Here is a 16,226-nt window from a genome sequence, read left to right as displayed (position 1 = left end):
CGATCCTCCTGCCTTAGCCTCCTGAGTAGCTGGGACTACAGGCATGTTCCATGTCCAGCTAAGATTAGGAATCTTGATATCCTTTTTGGAATATCAATAAAATGTTATATGTTAAACTTAATTATAATTCACTCCCCCACCCCAACCAAATCTTTACTTTGGAACTTTGGAATCAGATTCCTTTTAACATATAGTCATGACTGTAAGATGTTGGTTTTGGATTAAGTTCTTGAGGTACCACTGTAAGCACACACACACACACACACACACAGAACCTTTATTGAAACACTGTCTTTTGAATAACAGGGCTCTTCTGACCCACTTTTGAGTTTTCCAGGAATTGTGAAGAGATCGCCTTAAACTACTACATTCCTTTTTTAGGTGCCTGTTATAAGACTGATGTCAAAGGTGCGTTTTGTGGCTGTGGAATCTATTGTTGTTCAGAGCTGGATGAGTCTCACAGTTTCCAAACCCGTACTCTTAGCTAGCATTGTATGTATTAACATTAGACAACTGTGAGTTGTTGATAGTTGGTAACACTTTATGAGTCATAAGAATTGTAGAATAGCACAAGTAAACAAATCCTTTACAAGTCATAGAAAAATGAATAGTTCTGATAACTGAAGAGAAGAATCCAGATGTTGGTGACTTTTATGCAAAGTACTGGGCTTTTCTCACTAAAAGTTCTGTGGAATACTCAGATTTCCTGTCTTCTTTAATCCAGTTGGAATCCCTGGCAAGAGTGATAAAATCATGTCTCTGTCTGCTAGCTAAAGAAGGACATGATAATTGGATTTATCCCTAATGTCCTGTTTTCTTTCGCCTCCGGGTTTGATGGACTCTTGCAGACGTTCGTGCTGCAAGAGAGCAGATCGGCATAGGAGGCCTGGCGTACCCCCCACTCCCTCTGCACGAAGCTCCTCCCAGGCCGCCGTCGGGGTACAGCCAGCCCCCGTCTGTGTGCTCATCTTCCACGTCCTTCAACGGGCCCTTCACAGGTGGGGTGGTGTCACCACAGCCTCACAGCAGCTACTACAGCGGCATGACGGGCCCTCAGCATCCCTTCTACAACAGGGTAAGGAGGTCGAGGCAGCCTTACTTTCAAGAATTTATTCCAGAGAAGTCACACAAGTTTTCTGCTTGTGGATTCCATTATTGTTTTGAAACTATACTTTGGCTTTAAAATAGGAAAAATGTAAAGTTCAAATGTAAAATATATGATTTTTTAAAAATGAAAAGTATGTTGAATTTTAATGTGTTTTAAATTTCAAGAGAGTCTGAATATTGGAGATGCTTTTTGCTTTAATTTATTTTCTTGATTAGAAAATGAACACAGGGTCAGCAGTGACTATCCTGTGCTTCAGAGGAACCTGTTTCTCCGTTTATAAACAAATGTTCCATTTGTTATATCTTGTATAATAATTTATAGTGGCATTTAAAACAATGACAAACTTAAACTCCTACAGTGGTTCAGTAAACCTGTACTTAATACATTTTATGTCTTTTAAGTGTGAGGTAATAATGGGGAAATACTGCTTGTAGGGCTCAGATGTTATTGCCAAATAAGCACCAAAGCCCATTTTTAGAGTTTATTTCAAGTTATCTTCAGTCATGTATAATTGTTTACTTAATATGAATAAAACAGTTTTCTAGATGAAAAGATGAAACCACAATTAATTATTGGTGGTACACCCTGTCAAGTGTGTTAAGGCCAAGCTATCTGTTCTTACTTTAATGATCTTAGATGCTAATGTTTCCTAGAGGAAAATGGGACATGCATGAACCATGGCATTACGCTTTCTAGAACTGTACTCCAAGGTCCATTGCAGCTTCTTAGTTTTTTGTCTCTCTCTTTAGTCTAATTCTAGAGAACTTAGGGGCTAGTATTCATAGAAGGCAACTGCCTGCCTAAATAAATTTCATATGAGCTAAATGTGGCAATGAAGGAATTCCAGAATTTAAATTAAATTTTCAGTTTTTGAAAAATGTTGGCCATGTAAGTAATTAGGTACACTGCTCATGGAGGCCTAGGAATGTTATTCCATTTTTCTGTTGAGACAAGAAGACAAATGTGGAACAATGGGATTTTATAACATATTCCATCCTTATAAATTTTAACTGTGTGGTAGGCAGTGTGAAATGCAAGTTTTTATTTACCAGTCTTAAAATCTGATGGCTCAGTTAATGCCAGTTGAAGTTTTGAAACGAAGAAGTTTATCTGAGGAAAGAACAAAAAAGATTTCCAGGCAGTCTAGGCTGAGATAGATGTTATGTTCATGAATAGCAATAATGTGATAATGCTTCAGTGGTATTTTATTATTTATAAACATTTAAAATTTTCTCTTGTTTTTAGTTCTAATTACTTTTTCTGTAGTTACTTGAATTTTTAATCTTAAAGTTAAAAGCAGGATAATTCTTCTAAACTGGTAGGAGTCTAAAAGGTGTTACCTCAGTGTACTGAAACCTAAGGAAGTGCAGTCTTCATGTTTGGCCCGTATAATCTGATGCCTCCTGCCTACATTGAAGCTGCTTACAATGCATGCTGTAGTTGTAAATCTCCTGTAACAGTGGACTCCCACTTGTTTTTTAAAAAATCCACTTGCTTATTTAGGGTATAAACTCCAGGATGGAGATTAGAGGTAAACTCCAGGAACTTGGAATAACACTATTCTTGGAATCTGTGCTGGGGTGTTCTCATATAATCCGGACCTTTTTTTGGTCTTATTTAGGCTAATACTTTTTGTAAAGAATCTTAATTGTAAAGAATCTCTTCTTTTAAAGAGATTGTGAGTTAATATTCGTAATCACTTAGAGCCTGACACATGGTAAGCTTGTAAACATATTAAATGTGAAGAGAAATTATTGTTTCAAATGGTAAGGTGATAAATTTTAGTTGCTTTTGTTTTTTTAAAGAAACCCTCATATTAAATGAATAATATAAAAATGTAAATAGTATGTTTTAAGTTTGGGTTTGCTATCCTATAAAATATGAGTGAGGCATTTTTTCTTTTGTTTTGTCACTTGCATTAAAAATTTTAGAGTTGTATGTTATTGGTTAGTTTCATTTGCTAAATCTCATTACACTTTGATTTCTGTAATTGTTTATCCCCTTTTGTTTTTGTTACGTGTTTTTCCATAGCCATTCTTTGCCCCATACCTTTACACGCCAAGGTATTACCCTGGCGGTTCCCAACATCTCATCTCACGTCCATCAGTAAAAACGAATTTGCCCAGAGATCAGAGCAATGGCCTAGTAAGTATGTAAAAGGGTAACTAAAATATTAATCTAATAATAAACATAGATAGCATTAGAAGTTTGGTTATTTCCTAAAATAATGCAACTTATTTTATAAATAGTTTTAAGAAACATAAGCTATTAATAACATAAAATGTATTTTGTTTTCATTTCTGGCAAATATCTATGGAAGGAAAATAACTAGCAGTCTCAGTAAATAAATGTTGACTTGTTTACAACCAGAGATTTCTGGCTTGTAATATAATGTTTATTACCAAAACTTTTAAAACTAAATCTTTGTATTTACTAATTTCTAATATCTTTTTAAAGGACATACATATATGGCATCTGTATATATATGTCAGCACTATGGTATAAGAAATAAAGGATGTATTGAAAGAAGGACATTTCAATCTAGTGGCAGAAATTAAACAGGATAAGGGAAATGCTTCAAATGTAGTGTTGAATCTAATTAATCCAAAACAAAAGATATTTGTGCCCCGAGTGTTAGGGGTTCCTGATGGTAAACTTAGTTTAACTAATAATTTACAAAAGAAACTCCCTTTTAATTGTATTTTTATACATTAGAAGGCAAAGGCTATAGAACTTATACTGCTATTTAAATTGTAAAATGTTACGAAGGGAAAATCTAGTCACATGAAGTGTTTGAGTGTTGTATGTTATTATTTTGACATCATGTTCATGTGTCTTCATGGTTTGGCTCATCCTTCCACCTTTGCACCCACACTCTCCCATTTTGTGTTGTTAGGAGGTTATCAAGGAGGATGCTGCCGAGGGGCTTTCTTCACCCACAGACTCCTCAAGGGTAACAGAGTAGTCTTGTGGTGTGGACTGCTAGTGTCTCGTTGCTTGTGCAGCAGTAACGACTGACTTACTTGTGATGACAGCAGCTCGCTAACTCGGCCTTTGTGGTGTGGTGGGCAGCTATAGTGTAGAGTAGTTGAGTGCTAACAATTATAGTTCATGAATTAATTAAAAGCTGATGTTTAACTTTACCCTTTATTTCCTCCCACTTTTCCCCTTTTTCAATGACATGGATGGGGTCTTTTTTATTCTCCAGTAAGGAAGGGCTTTTTCCAGCAGCCATCAGGAGTGTTTAATTGGTGGTATTTGTTCCATAGTGTTGAGGTCTAGTTTCACCTTTGACTGTCTCTATTAAGCTTGTAGTTGGTATTATATGTGTAGAATATTTTTTAAAATATCCAACATTACTCTTGAAATTTAAAGAAGACATTGTGAGATGGTGTAGACCAAAAATGCATCTTTAGTAACTCAGTCTAGGTGTCCACATTAATGAAGTCTTAATGTAAATCTTAATGTAGTACTACTTTTCTTTATATTTATTAAAATAAAATTTCCAGATAAACACAGCATGGAAAGGGAATTACTTAAACTTTTTTTTTTTTGCAAACACCGTAAAAGTTTTTGCAAACACCTTGTAGGTTTCTTTAAAACAAACAAACAAACAAAAATCTTGTAGAGGAAATCACTTCATAAATTATTCAAGACTTTGTACTTAATAAGAAATAAATTTGTGATGAGCCTTAAAATCTTCATGTAGTCATTTTGGAATTTAAGTTTGTACTTTATCTTTGGTTGTTTTTACAGAATACCTTATACCCATATAAATATGATCAGTTTAATCTAAAGCCATGCTGAAATGTGGCTTAGCAGTTAGAGTTAACATACTGAAACATTGCATCCTAAGTGTATCCTTAATTTTTAACTTAAAACATGCACTTGGGTAGGCAATAGTTCTTTAACTTTAATTTCCTTTGAGTTAATGTGAGAGAGAAAAAGAGAATCATTTTGGTGCTTTCACTGAGGGGTTGATGTTTCTTTTTAAGTCATTTACATTTCAGCTGAAGTGTTTAAGTGACTTCAATTATCCACAAATGATAGACACAATAAACCACCAGAATTCTATTTGAGTGTTTAAGGAATCTTTAATCCATAGATCATCACCACTGTATGCAAGAATGACTTTTGGTTTAGTCAGAGAGCCTTTGATACATAGATTCATGTATGCAATGCAATTCTCTGAGCTAAAATCCCTAGCAAATTGTTGATGAAAATAAGATAACTATGAAGAATCTGATGGCCTTAGCGACATAGGCTTGCTGACGTAGTAGCTCTTCACATGCTCAAGAATGTAGACAAACGCTTGTCTTTAAAAGGTGTCTGAGTTTCTTTCAGGAACCAGTGAAGGAGCATTAGGCAAATTTTGAAATGAGTTTTGGAAAAGAGGAAATAATGCAATTTTTGAAACATGTTTAGAAGCCCAATAACAAAGAGTAAAGGTGCTCTGCATATATTAGTGCCTTTGTTTAGTAAAATAACCATACTATTTGCCGTTCTTTTACTATTAAAAAATAGTTTTGTGATTAGTGAATAACAGATGCTTACTTAGCTTCCTTTGTTTTTAAGAAATTAACAATGACAATAGCATGCAAAATTTGCTTTGTAGAAGGCTAGCAAAAGTAAGTAGACACTTGTTCAAAGCCAACTGAAACAGTGGTGGAAATGTGAAGAATCTGTACATGGGAACAATGTCAAGGACTTTGTAGTGGGACCAAGAGAGAATACTTGATAGGAAAGTATTTAGCTCTTCGTGGCTCATAGCGCTTTCCAGATTGGTGGTAGGAAACTCTGTATTTTGGGACAACAGGATTGCCCGTTGATTCCATCTCTGCTTGTTCAGCTGTCCCCTACACAACACTGGTGAGAAGAGCTGTTTATAGATAAGTCAGGAGCTGTATAAATGGTTTTGGACAAATTGTCATCACAGACAAAGGATAATTTGGTTTTTAAAAAAGCCAGACCATGAAGGGTTAACTAGCTACAGTCTTTTCAAAATATGGGTGCTCCTATCTTTTTTTACCGTTAGCAATTTCTGATAAACCTTTGTAAAGCAGATCGTTATGAAAATAATTGAGTTTTCTCACATTAGAGAGCACTGTAGTGATTATAGCTAGTGAAGTCCAACCAAAGACTTACCAGATATTAATAAATTATAGATATATTCAGTGTTTCACAAAGGTGAGGATTTAACATGTAAGCCTCCATGCTACCTTTTTGTTTGTTTGTTTGTTTTTGAGACAGAGTCTCACTCTGTTGCCCAGGCTAGAGTGCCGTGGCGTCAGCCTAGCTCACCAGCAACCTCAAACTCCTGGGCTCAAGCAATCCTCCTGCCTCAGCCTCCCGAGTAGCTGGGACTACAGGCATGCGCCACCATGCCTGGCTAATTTTTTCTGTATATAATTTTAGTTGTCCATATAATTTCTTTCTATTTTTAGTAAAGACGGGGTCTCGCTCTTGCTCAGGGTGGTCTCGAACTTCTGAGCTCAAACGATCCACCCGCCTCGGCCTCCCAGAGTGCTGGGATTACAGGCGTGAGCCACTGCGCCTGGCCTCCATGCTACCTTTTTTTCCTTATAATTTTATAATAGAGAAAAATATATGCCAAATTGTGAAACAGGAAAAAAAATTTGCCTTAGACCTAAGATATTGCTCCCCAGAATATTAGTGTTAGAAAGAGCCAGTGTTTTTCAGACTTTCAAAGCACAGAAGCTCATTCTTAGTAATGAAATCTTAATCAGAGCTCCAGTTTATAAATTAGTAAAAGCAGAACCATGGCCCCCACCTTGGACTTGCCTTCCCTCTTGAAGGTCCCCAAGGGAGTGCTGGCACCTGAGGTCTAGTCCAGTTTCCATGCACCACACGTGAGCCATGTGAGGCTCACCTGAGGGAACAGGGGATAGTGCCAGATTTGGAACTAGAATCCCAGAGTCCTGTGTCACAGTCCACTATCCTTGCCGTGCGGCCTGCTCTGCTCCCGTGCAGACTGGGTGTGATAGGTCTTTGGTCTTTTGAGTTAAATAGACCCTGGCCGTGAGCTTTTTGCCTTGGAAAAATTGCTTAACTCCTCTGCTTCTCAACTTTCTTACCTGGGAAAAGCAGACCTACCTCATAGGTCTCATTTAAGGATTACTCAGCCTTAGCATATTTTAAGTACTTTATTATTACTACCCAAAGGCCAAACTCCATGAAGCTTTAAAGTATCAGAACTGGCTGGACATGGTGGCTCATGCCTGTAATCCCAGCTTTTTGGGAGGCTGAAATAGGAGGGTTGCTTGAGGCCAGGAGTTCGAGACCAGCCTGGGTAATATAGCAAGACCCCTTCTCTACAAAAAATAAGAAAAATCAGCCAAGCCCAGTGGTGCACACCTATAGCCCCAGCTACTCTGGAAGCTGAGGAGAGGGGATCGCTTGGGCCAAGGAGTTCAAGGCCAGACTGGGCAACATAGTGAGACCCCCGTCTCCACAAAAAATTTTTTTAAAAGCCAGGCATGGTGGTGTGTGCCTGTAGTCCCAGCTACTCGGGAGGCTGAGGTCAGAGGATCACATGAGCTAAGGAGTTGGAGGCTGCAGTGAGCTATGATGGTTCTACTGTATTCCAGCCTGGGCAACAGAGTGGTACCCTGTCTCAAAAAAAGAAAACAGAACTGAAACTGTTTCAGGCTAAATAACTTTTATCTCAGTAGTGGGGAGTAGTGTATAAATACTCCAGTCAGTTTAGATTACCTCAGCCTTTTTATCTGTTGGTTCTTCTTAGGCACCCCCTCCACAAGTGTCAATTGTTTTGTTTTCTTAGAATTTAGAAGAATTTCTAGATTATTTGAATCCTTCAAATACTTTAAAATTTTGAAAGCTTTCCAGGGGTGTTTTATCTTGGTACCTTTAGCTTTTCTCAGTCCAGTTCTCAGCAGGAAATAGTGGTGTCTTAGTCCACTGGTATTGCTATGAAGGAATATGTGAGGCTGGGTAATTTATCCAGAAAAAAAGGTTTATTTGGCTCACAGTTCTACAGGCTATACAAGAAGCGTGGTGTTGGCACATACTTCTCGTGAGGGTCTCAGGCTGCTTCCACTCATGGTATAAGGGGAAGGGGAGCTGGCATGTGCAGAGATCACATGGCAAGAGAGCAAGCAAGAGAGGGAGGAGAGGTACCAGACTCTTTCTAACAACCAGCTCTTGTGAGAACTAAGAGAGCAATAACTCACTCACCCCTCTCCTAGGAAGGGTGTTGGTCTATTCCTTAGGGATCTGTCCCCATGATTCAAGTACGTCCTGTTAGGCCCCATTTCCAACACTGGGGATCAAATTTCAGCATGAGATTTGGAGGGGGGAGACATCCAAGCTATAGGAGATGGCATTTGGATCATTCTATGACCCTCATGCAAGGAAGGACCCATTATGGAGGGCCTATATCTGGCCAGGTCTTCTCAGTGACATGTTGTTATCTCAAAGAGTTGCTCTTAAGAGTGCTGTAGCCTGTTTTAACTTAAGGGATGCTGCTCCTGTCAGTGACTGTTTCAATGAAAAGCATTTTTTCAAAGGAAGGAGTGATACAGCATTTCTTCACCCTTTCATTCTTCCCTGGATCATTTAGCACTGAGTACTGCAGATGCCTGTGTAACCATTCATTGCTTCAGCAAACATGTATTGAGTATGAGATGCACTATTGTAGTGGGATGCAGCTGTGAACAAAATTGGTAAAAGTCCTGCCTTCATGGAGGTTGTGGATCTGAGGTCACCAAGGGAATTACAGTACTGTTAAGTCATTCTTTCTTGGCCTTCTCTGCCACAGGGTTTACTCGATACTTCTAGAACCTCTAGACAGCTCTATTTAGATCACTTTTATACCTTGTTGAAAAGGCATGACAATGATTAACACAAAGTTTAATTGTAAAGAACTTCAGAATTGCAAAGGCAGTGTTAATACAATATCAGAATTTCCAGTGTGCTGTTGCCTTTACCTTCAGAGACGGATGAACACTATTGGATTAATAAAGGTATTAAAAGTGAAGGTCTTAGTTTTCATTAAACAGGATCCAGTTATTGGAGTGATCAAGTAAAAAGCATAAAAAGATAGGGCTCACTTGTAGATCATTTTTATTTCCACCACTGCTTTAGAACTTACAACTTGTTTTCAAACAAGCGTGTGTCCAACCAGGCTGTCTCTTCATCATTCAGGAGACTTGGACAAGAAAGTTACAGATGCCGTGGGCAAGCAGTTGGGGACATTTTAGATTTTGTTTAGACTGCGGGCTCAGGACAGGTACTTCCTGTCAGCTCTCCGGGACTCCCTTCGGTAGCTTCAACCAGCTTGAACATCATTCACTCCTTTTAAAGTATTTTAGAAGTGGATTTTTATTATTCTGTTTGAATTTGGAAAATTATTACTGGTTTTTCCTCTTATTGAAGTGCAGTGAAAAATTGTATTCACTTTGTGCTTGAAGAAGGTCTTTGTGCCAGACTTCAACTCAAACAAACCTTTTCCCTAAACATTTAATAAATTTCAACTTACTTGCTTGAGATATTTTCACAGAAAGGATATTACGGTAATGTTATCATTGAATCATAGAGTACAGTTAAAAGTTAAAAAATAACAAAATTGTGTTCACTGCAGTTGTTTAGTACTTGTGTTTTTTTTAAATGACGGCCCTTAAAATGTAGTGTCTTACCTGTCAACTTTAACCTAATTATTGTTTCTCAACTAGTTTGAAGTGTAAGTTACATTTTCCAATTAGGTCAACAATAGGTTTCTCTTGAGTTTTGAGTGTCTTATAGTAAACTGTAATTTCATTAGCACTCCTGTTTTGGTGTTTTTGCAAGTCTCCACAGATATATATAGTAACTTTTAAAAAATCTATTTATAACAAGGTTGATAACATAAACTAAAAAATAAGAGTCCCATGAAGTACTCCAGATACTGAATATGTTAAAAGAAAGACACCTGATATTAGGCTAGCGAAGTATTGGCATTTTATTGTGCTAAAATAATGTTGTAAATTAAATTTGATACAATATTGTCAGTCATCTCTAGATCATTTAAGCATTTTAAGAATCTTTTCCACCAGTCTAGTAAGTGCAGAACAATAATTGACAGCAGTGATTGTTTGCTTTGAATGAGAGTTTTAAAAAGTCTACCTCACTAAAATGGGTATGTTCATCATAGTTGGCAAGTTCTCATCCAGTCAGCTTATTATTTCTTGACCTGTGAGGCTCTTAGGGCCTTTCTTTTGAAATGATATCTTAGCGCATCTGCTTGTGCCACATATGCAATGAAACAAAACAATTTGAAGGTGTGTTAATGAACATGAACAGTAGTGTGGCTAGGTATTTCATTTTATGAAGTGATCGTGTGATAGCCCAAGTAATTAAGCCTTTTTTTTATTAAATGTTTTAAAATTAATTTTAAACTTGTATGTAGCAGGAATATTGACTTTTCATAGTAAGTTTGATTTACCTGGTTTTCTTATTGAATGTATACCCCATGATTTATTCTTTTGATACAAAAAGTATAAATTTTGAGAGTACAATTTGAGAATTACCAAGTGCATGTTAATGAAATTAAACTGTATATGCACACATGCACGTGTGTTCCTTGCTGTGTTGCTGCTGAGTGGTCCGTTCAAAATTAAGGGGGAAAAAAGAGGAATGACAAAGGGGTGCCTGTGTATATTATACATTTATACATGTATATTAAATGTGCTACTTTACATTCTTGTCCTTCATTCTGTTCCTTCTGTTTTATTCCTTCCTTAAAGTCGTGTGATTCTGGGTTTAACAAACAGAGACAGGTACAGAAACTCTCAGTGAAATCTTACTCACTTTTGTTATTAGACTTCTATAAGCAATCATTGGCAACTTCATGCTGGGCTGTTTATAAATCTGCTCATTTCGATACCTTTGGTTTATTTTATTAGTTGCTTCTAGCCATTGCATGGCATTATTTCTGGCTAATCATTTCTAAGCTTATTTGACAAATTTACCAAAGATGATAATGTTTCGGAGTATAGTTTTAATCTACTTACAATATAAAAATCATACAGTTACCTCAAGTTAACTTCAGTATTTTGGTAGCTTTACTTTTACCTGGAGAAATTCTAATCTGCATGCATTTTGAAGTTTGTATTTAACAGTTTAAACAAACTAACATTTTCTGCATTCAGTTTTCCAAATTAGATTTTTTTTAATAAATTCTGATTTATAAAATCAGTAAGCTGAAATGATCTGTTCTTGACTTACATGTAAATTTCAAGTAAGAATGCATGGTAAATATTAAAGTATTTGAACTATTTCGTGTGTTTTCAAAGTAGTATGTTAGTTTCTATTAAGAATTTACCTACTGAATTATTGAATATGCTTTTTACTGTTTCCTTATCACTTTTATACTTTCTTCTTTCTTTTATGAGATTTCTATCCAAAATCATTATTTTGGTTATAGGATTTATTTAGTTTCAAAATAATTTTATTATACATGATTACTTTAGAAAAGACCTGGCAGGTATTTATCATTTCTCCTTTATTCAAAGATGCATATTGTAACACATTTTCATTAATTGATAATATATTCCTTGTATAAAGCCCAACTTACAAATAATTGAGAGTCACACTATAGTTTTGATGTAGTCACAAAGATCTTATGCCCGTGTGTGTGTCTATCTTTTCTTATACAGCTTTTAAAAATCATTCAGATTTAATATATGTATTCTACATAATCCCCAGTAAAGGTTAAAATATACTTTAAAGTAACTAATAAAAGTTTTAAAGGATTATGGTAGTAACATTGTGTGGAACTTTTTGCTTTAAAGGAAAGTGTAGTATCTTTATTAACATGTGTCTGTTGCAGAATTCTTAGATTCTCCATGGAAATAAAATACTCTTTAATATTTTACATTTGGCCCCTAAGCTGACAGAGTTAATCTGGTTCATACCTATTATGCTTGTCCTTTTTAGCACAATCAAAAATAGTTTTGGGGGAAATTTTTAATCAACTTTTTCCTTTAAAATAATTTTACACCTAAAGAAAAGGTGCAAAAAATATGTAATTTCCTTAATGTAAACATCTTTTATAACCAGAAATTAAAGTTATCAAAAACAGAATTATCAAGGGCAGAAATTAAAATTGGTATACTACTATTAACTAAACTACAGACTTTATTTGAATTTCACCAGCTTTTCCACTAATGCCATTTTTCTGGTCCAGGATCCAATTTATTTGCATTTTGTTGTTATTTCTCCTTAGTCTCCTCTAATCTGTGACAATTCCTTAGTCTTTCCTAATTAATACTTTTGAAGAATACTGGTCAGTTATTTCTTAACGTGTCCCTCAACTTGGGTTTGTCCAATGTTTCCTCATGGTTGGAAGGAGGTTGTTCATTGCGAGAAAACCGCAGGAATGATGCCGTGTCCTTCTTGGTGCATCATAGTGAGGCTTTGCGGTGTCCCTGAGTCTTCCCACTGGGAATGCTAACCTCCATCACTTGGTTAAGGTGGTGTCTGCCAGGTTTCAACACTGTAAGGGGCTGTTTTTCCTTTTGTAACTAAAAAGTCTGTTGGGGGAGATACTTTGAAGCTGCAAATATCTTTCTTGTTTCTACTTACACTCTAGATCATTAATTTTAGCATCCATCAGTGGATCATGTGTACAATCACTGTTATTATGTTTGCCTAATGATTATTTTTGATTTCCCTCTTCTACATATTTTAATTGGAATTCTGTAAGGAAAAGCTGTCTCTTCTTCCTAACTCATTTATTTATTCAATTATTTAGTTATATCAGTATGGACTCATGGATATTTATTTTATCTGTGAGGTATAATCCCATATGATCATTATTTATTTTGTTGATCAAACCATTCTTTTGTGATTTTTGAACCAAAAAAATATAGACAAGTGTAAATGCTTCCAGAGTAAGGAGACAGGTTGAGGAATAAAAGCATTTGAAAGACAGAATTAAAGATCTTTTAAAAGATAGATATTATTCAGCAGTAAAAAGAAATGAAGTATTGACGTATGTTATAATGTGGGTGAACCTTGAAAACATTATACTAGTGAAAGAAATCACATACAAAAGGTTACATATTGTATGATCCCATTTATATGACATGTCTAGAGATAGAAAGTAGATCAGTGGTTGCCAGGAGACAGGGGTGGGTGTTGAGGAGATGGGGAATGACTGCAAATGGGTGCAGGGGTTTCAGTTTGGGGTGATGATTTCACAAGTTTATAAATATACTAAAAATCACTCTGTTGTACACTTTAAATGGGAGAATTGTATGGTGTGTGAATTATATCTCAATAAAGCTATTTAAAAAGAAAAGATAAAACAATTATAGTTATTAAAAATTCATAGAAAGCATGTTCCTGGTAGATAGTGGATAATTAATACTTTGAATATTGGTTCTACTTGGCCAGGCAGAAAATGGAACTATATGGAGAGATAAGAAAACTAAATTATGGAAAGACTAGTGTTTTGCTCTTAGTATTTTTGGAGCAGTTGAACCCTGGACCATTAATATGGCATATTTAAAATTTTTATTTAATTAAAAACAAACTATAAATAAATGTGTTTGCATTATGTTCCAGGTCATTAATTTCCAAACTTTTATGGGCCTGTGTCATACTTGTAAACTTGCTAAGACTCCCTAATTCTCTCTTTCTACACAGCTACTACTACAGCTATTTGTTCAATATGGTATCATTCCCTAGCTATATTTATATTTATCTGTAATACGGATATATGTTGTATGTATACTATATGTATATATTTATCAGTTAGTAATAAGAATATTACATTACGCTTTCATATTATAAAGAATGTTTAGCAAAAGGCATTTTTGGCTGTGCCGTAGTCTAGTTTTGCCCTTATAGGGATAAAAGGCCGTAGAAAATATAAATTCATATACCCTGAGGATATGATAAATTTTACTTTCTGTTTGAAGATTAGATTGAATGGTAAACAGGACATATTGTTTGGCGTATTATCTTTGTCCTTTATATTAGTTTCCTCTGTATTTGTCTTCTCTTTATTGTGATTGTAATTTATATAACTTCATCAAAAATAGAGAGTTGGAGCAATGAAAATAGGAAGTTAAAAGACCTGATAAGTTAGCGTTCTGGTCCAAATCTACCACTAACTAGCTGTTTATTCTGTGACTTTGAAGTCCTGAATTAATGCTCTAGATCTCAGTGTGCGCATCTGTAATTGAGGAGATGCAGGTGTCGTTGACCACAGCAGATCCTTCTTTGATACGTCACCACGTTCAGGAAATGTTTTTCTCTCAAATAAATACTAGGCTTATTTATTATTTTGACTTATCTTTTAAAGGAGAGTAAATTATAATAGGCTGTATTTGCTTTCACGTGTTAAGAAATAATAGTTTTATATTTACATGATTATTACACGTAGATTCTAAAGGAAATTTTAGATCTCTTGGACTTAAAATATGATCAAGATATGAAAACTTCAGCTGTTTAGTCTGTAGAAACATTCAAAGCTGTGTAAGTGTTTATCATAGGCACTTTAAAAATGATTTCCTAGGTTTATCTTTTGTGTTCCTATAACACAGGCATCAGTAGTTTTTACCCTTTGTTGCTTTTTTTCTAACCTCTGTCCTTCCTCTTTTTAAGGACAGCGCCCTTCTCTCTTATGGTTAGGCTGTAAACATTCGAGCAGTTGGCCTAAGCTTGGTTCATGGAATGTTTAATCTTCTTAGAAGAGTAGTTTTGAGAAGGCTGTATCAGCTATAATAAAAGCTACTCATTAGGGTGTAAGAATAGCTAAATCTGTCTCCTAATAGCGTTTCCTTATGTTACACACATTTGTTTTTACTTTACTTCATAGTACAACTTAATAAGTTTGTCTGTCACATGACCTCATACATCTAGCATTAAATGCTACTCATACCTGTATTTTTCCTCGACTTACCCAGGGATCAGGCCCGGCCCCAGGACCAGTGATACTGCTGAATTCGTTCAGTGTGGATGCAGTATGTGAGAAACTGAAACAGATAGAAGGGCTGGACCAGAGCATGCTGCCGCAGTACTGTGCAACAATCAAAAAGGTGACCTACGGTTCACGTGCTGGTAGGGACGGGACTGCGGGTGTGGTGGACAGAGCACCCTTCCAAGTAGCATCTCAGAGACAGGTTCCCTGTTGAAATGGGAAAGCTCTAAATGGAAAGCATGACTCTTACTGTGTTGTTTCCTAGAACTGCCCTATTATCGCTTTATAAATGGATAAAAGAGAATAAAATAGCTGTATTACAATGTTATTTTCGTAATGACCTAATATAAGTAAAAGAAAGCCTTAGCAAGAAATGTAAGGCTCTAAGGGATTTTACGTTGAGAAAATCAATAACTCACCTTTCCAGTGTGGAACAGGGAACTTTTTCTTTTATGTTACATTTTCTTTAATTCTAATATTTGTATGTATGACTCCATTAAAGTAAGCCACACTTGCTTCATTTTCCCCAGATTCTTATTTTTGTGTCATATAGGACTTAGGATCATGTCACATTTGATGAAACCACATAGGTTTGGGTTTGCCAGGGTAATGTATTTGCAGTTTATTTCTTCCAACATCCTATTCTTACAATTCTAATAGCTACCAGGAAGTTGGGCAGTGAGGCAGAGATTTTGGAGGCAGCTTCCCCTATACGAGATTAACCAAGTCCAGTTGTAGTAGATATTTCCACTAAGTTATACTTTATATATCTGAGTACTATAGTAGAATAGAACATCAATAACAAACCTCTGATTGCTCAATCCCAGGAGTTCGAGGCTGCAGTGAGCTATGATCACACCATTGCACTCTAGCCCAGGTGGCAGAGCGAGACCCTGTCTCAAAAAAACAAAAACAAAAAGCAAGCCTCTGATATTTACATACTTTAAAGAATGGCCTCTAGAATAAGTTTTTAAAAGAATTATGAGCATATATAGATACCATTTTACTAATCTTAGCCACTGTTTAGTCAGAAAGGTTTTCTCACAGAGCTCGTTCGTGCTGGTCCAGTTGCATGAGTCAAGCACTGCCTTTCTCGTGACAGACTGACTCCTCCAGGCGACCGGCACGCGTCAGGAAGGAGTGAGGTCTCCCACTTAGTCCTTTGTGGCAGTC

General features: G+C 36.1%; 1 protein-coding gene across 8 annotated transcripts in view; it reads left to right on the top strand.

The window, feature by feature from the left end:
- Positions 1-16,226, top strand: part of KIDINS220 (kinase D interacting substrate 220) — a 105,957-nt gene that overhangs the window by 78,738 nt on the left and 10,993 nt on the right. For 4 of the 8 annotated variants that reach the window (XM_045549000.1, XM_045548999.1, XM_045548993.1 and 1 more), the window contains exons 24-28: positions 849-1,075; positions 3,140-3,253; positions 4,005-4,061; positions 10,870-10,902; positions 15,040-15,171. In XM_045549000.1, the coding sequence (XP_045404956.1) occupies positions 849-1,075; positions 3,140-3,253; positions 4,005-4,061; positions 10,870-10,902; positions 15,040-15,171 (563 nt within the window). The remainder of the gene's footprint in view (positions 1-848; positions 1,076-3,139; positions 3,254-4,004; positions 4,062-10,869; positions 10,903-15,039; positions 15,172-16,226) is intronic. The other 4 variants (XM_045548996.1, XM_045548995.1, XM_045548998.1 and 1 more) reach the window with 2 other exon arrangements.

Source organism: Lemur catta, chromosome 4 (assembly GCF_020740605.2).
Source record: "Lemur catta isolate mLemCat1 chromosome 4, mLemCat1.pri, whole genome shotgun sequence".
Taxonomy (NCBI): domain Eukaryota; kingdom Metazoa; phylum Chordata; class Mammalia; order Primates; family Lemuridae; genus Lemur; species Lemur catta.
The sequence above is the reverse complement of the archived record's forward strand: the minus strand, read 5'-3'. Positions and strand labels throughout refer to the sequence as shown.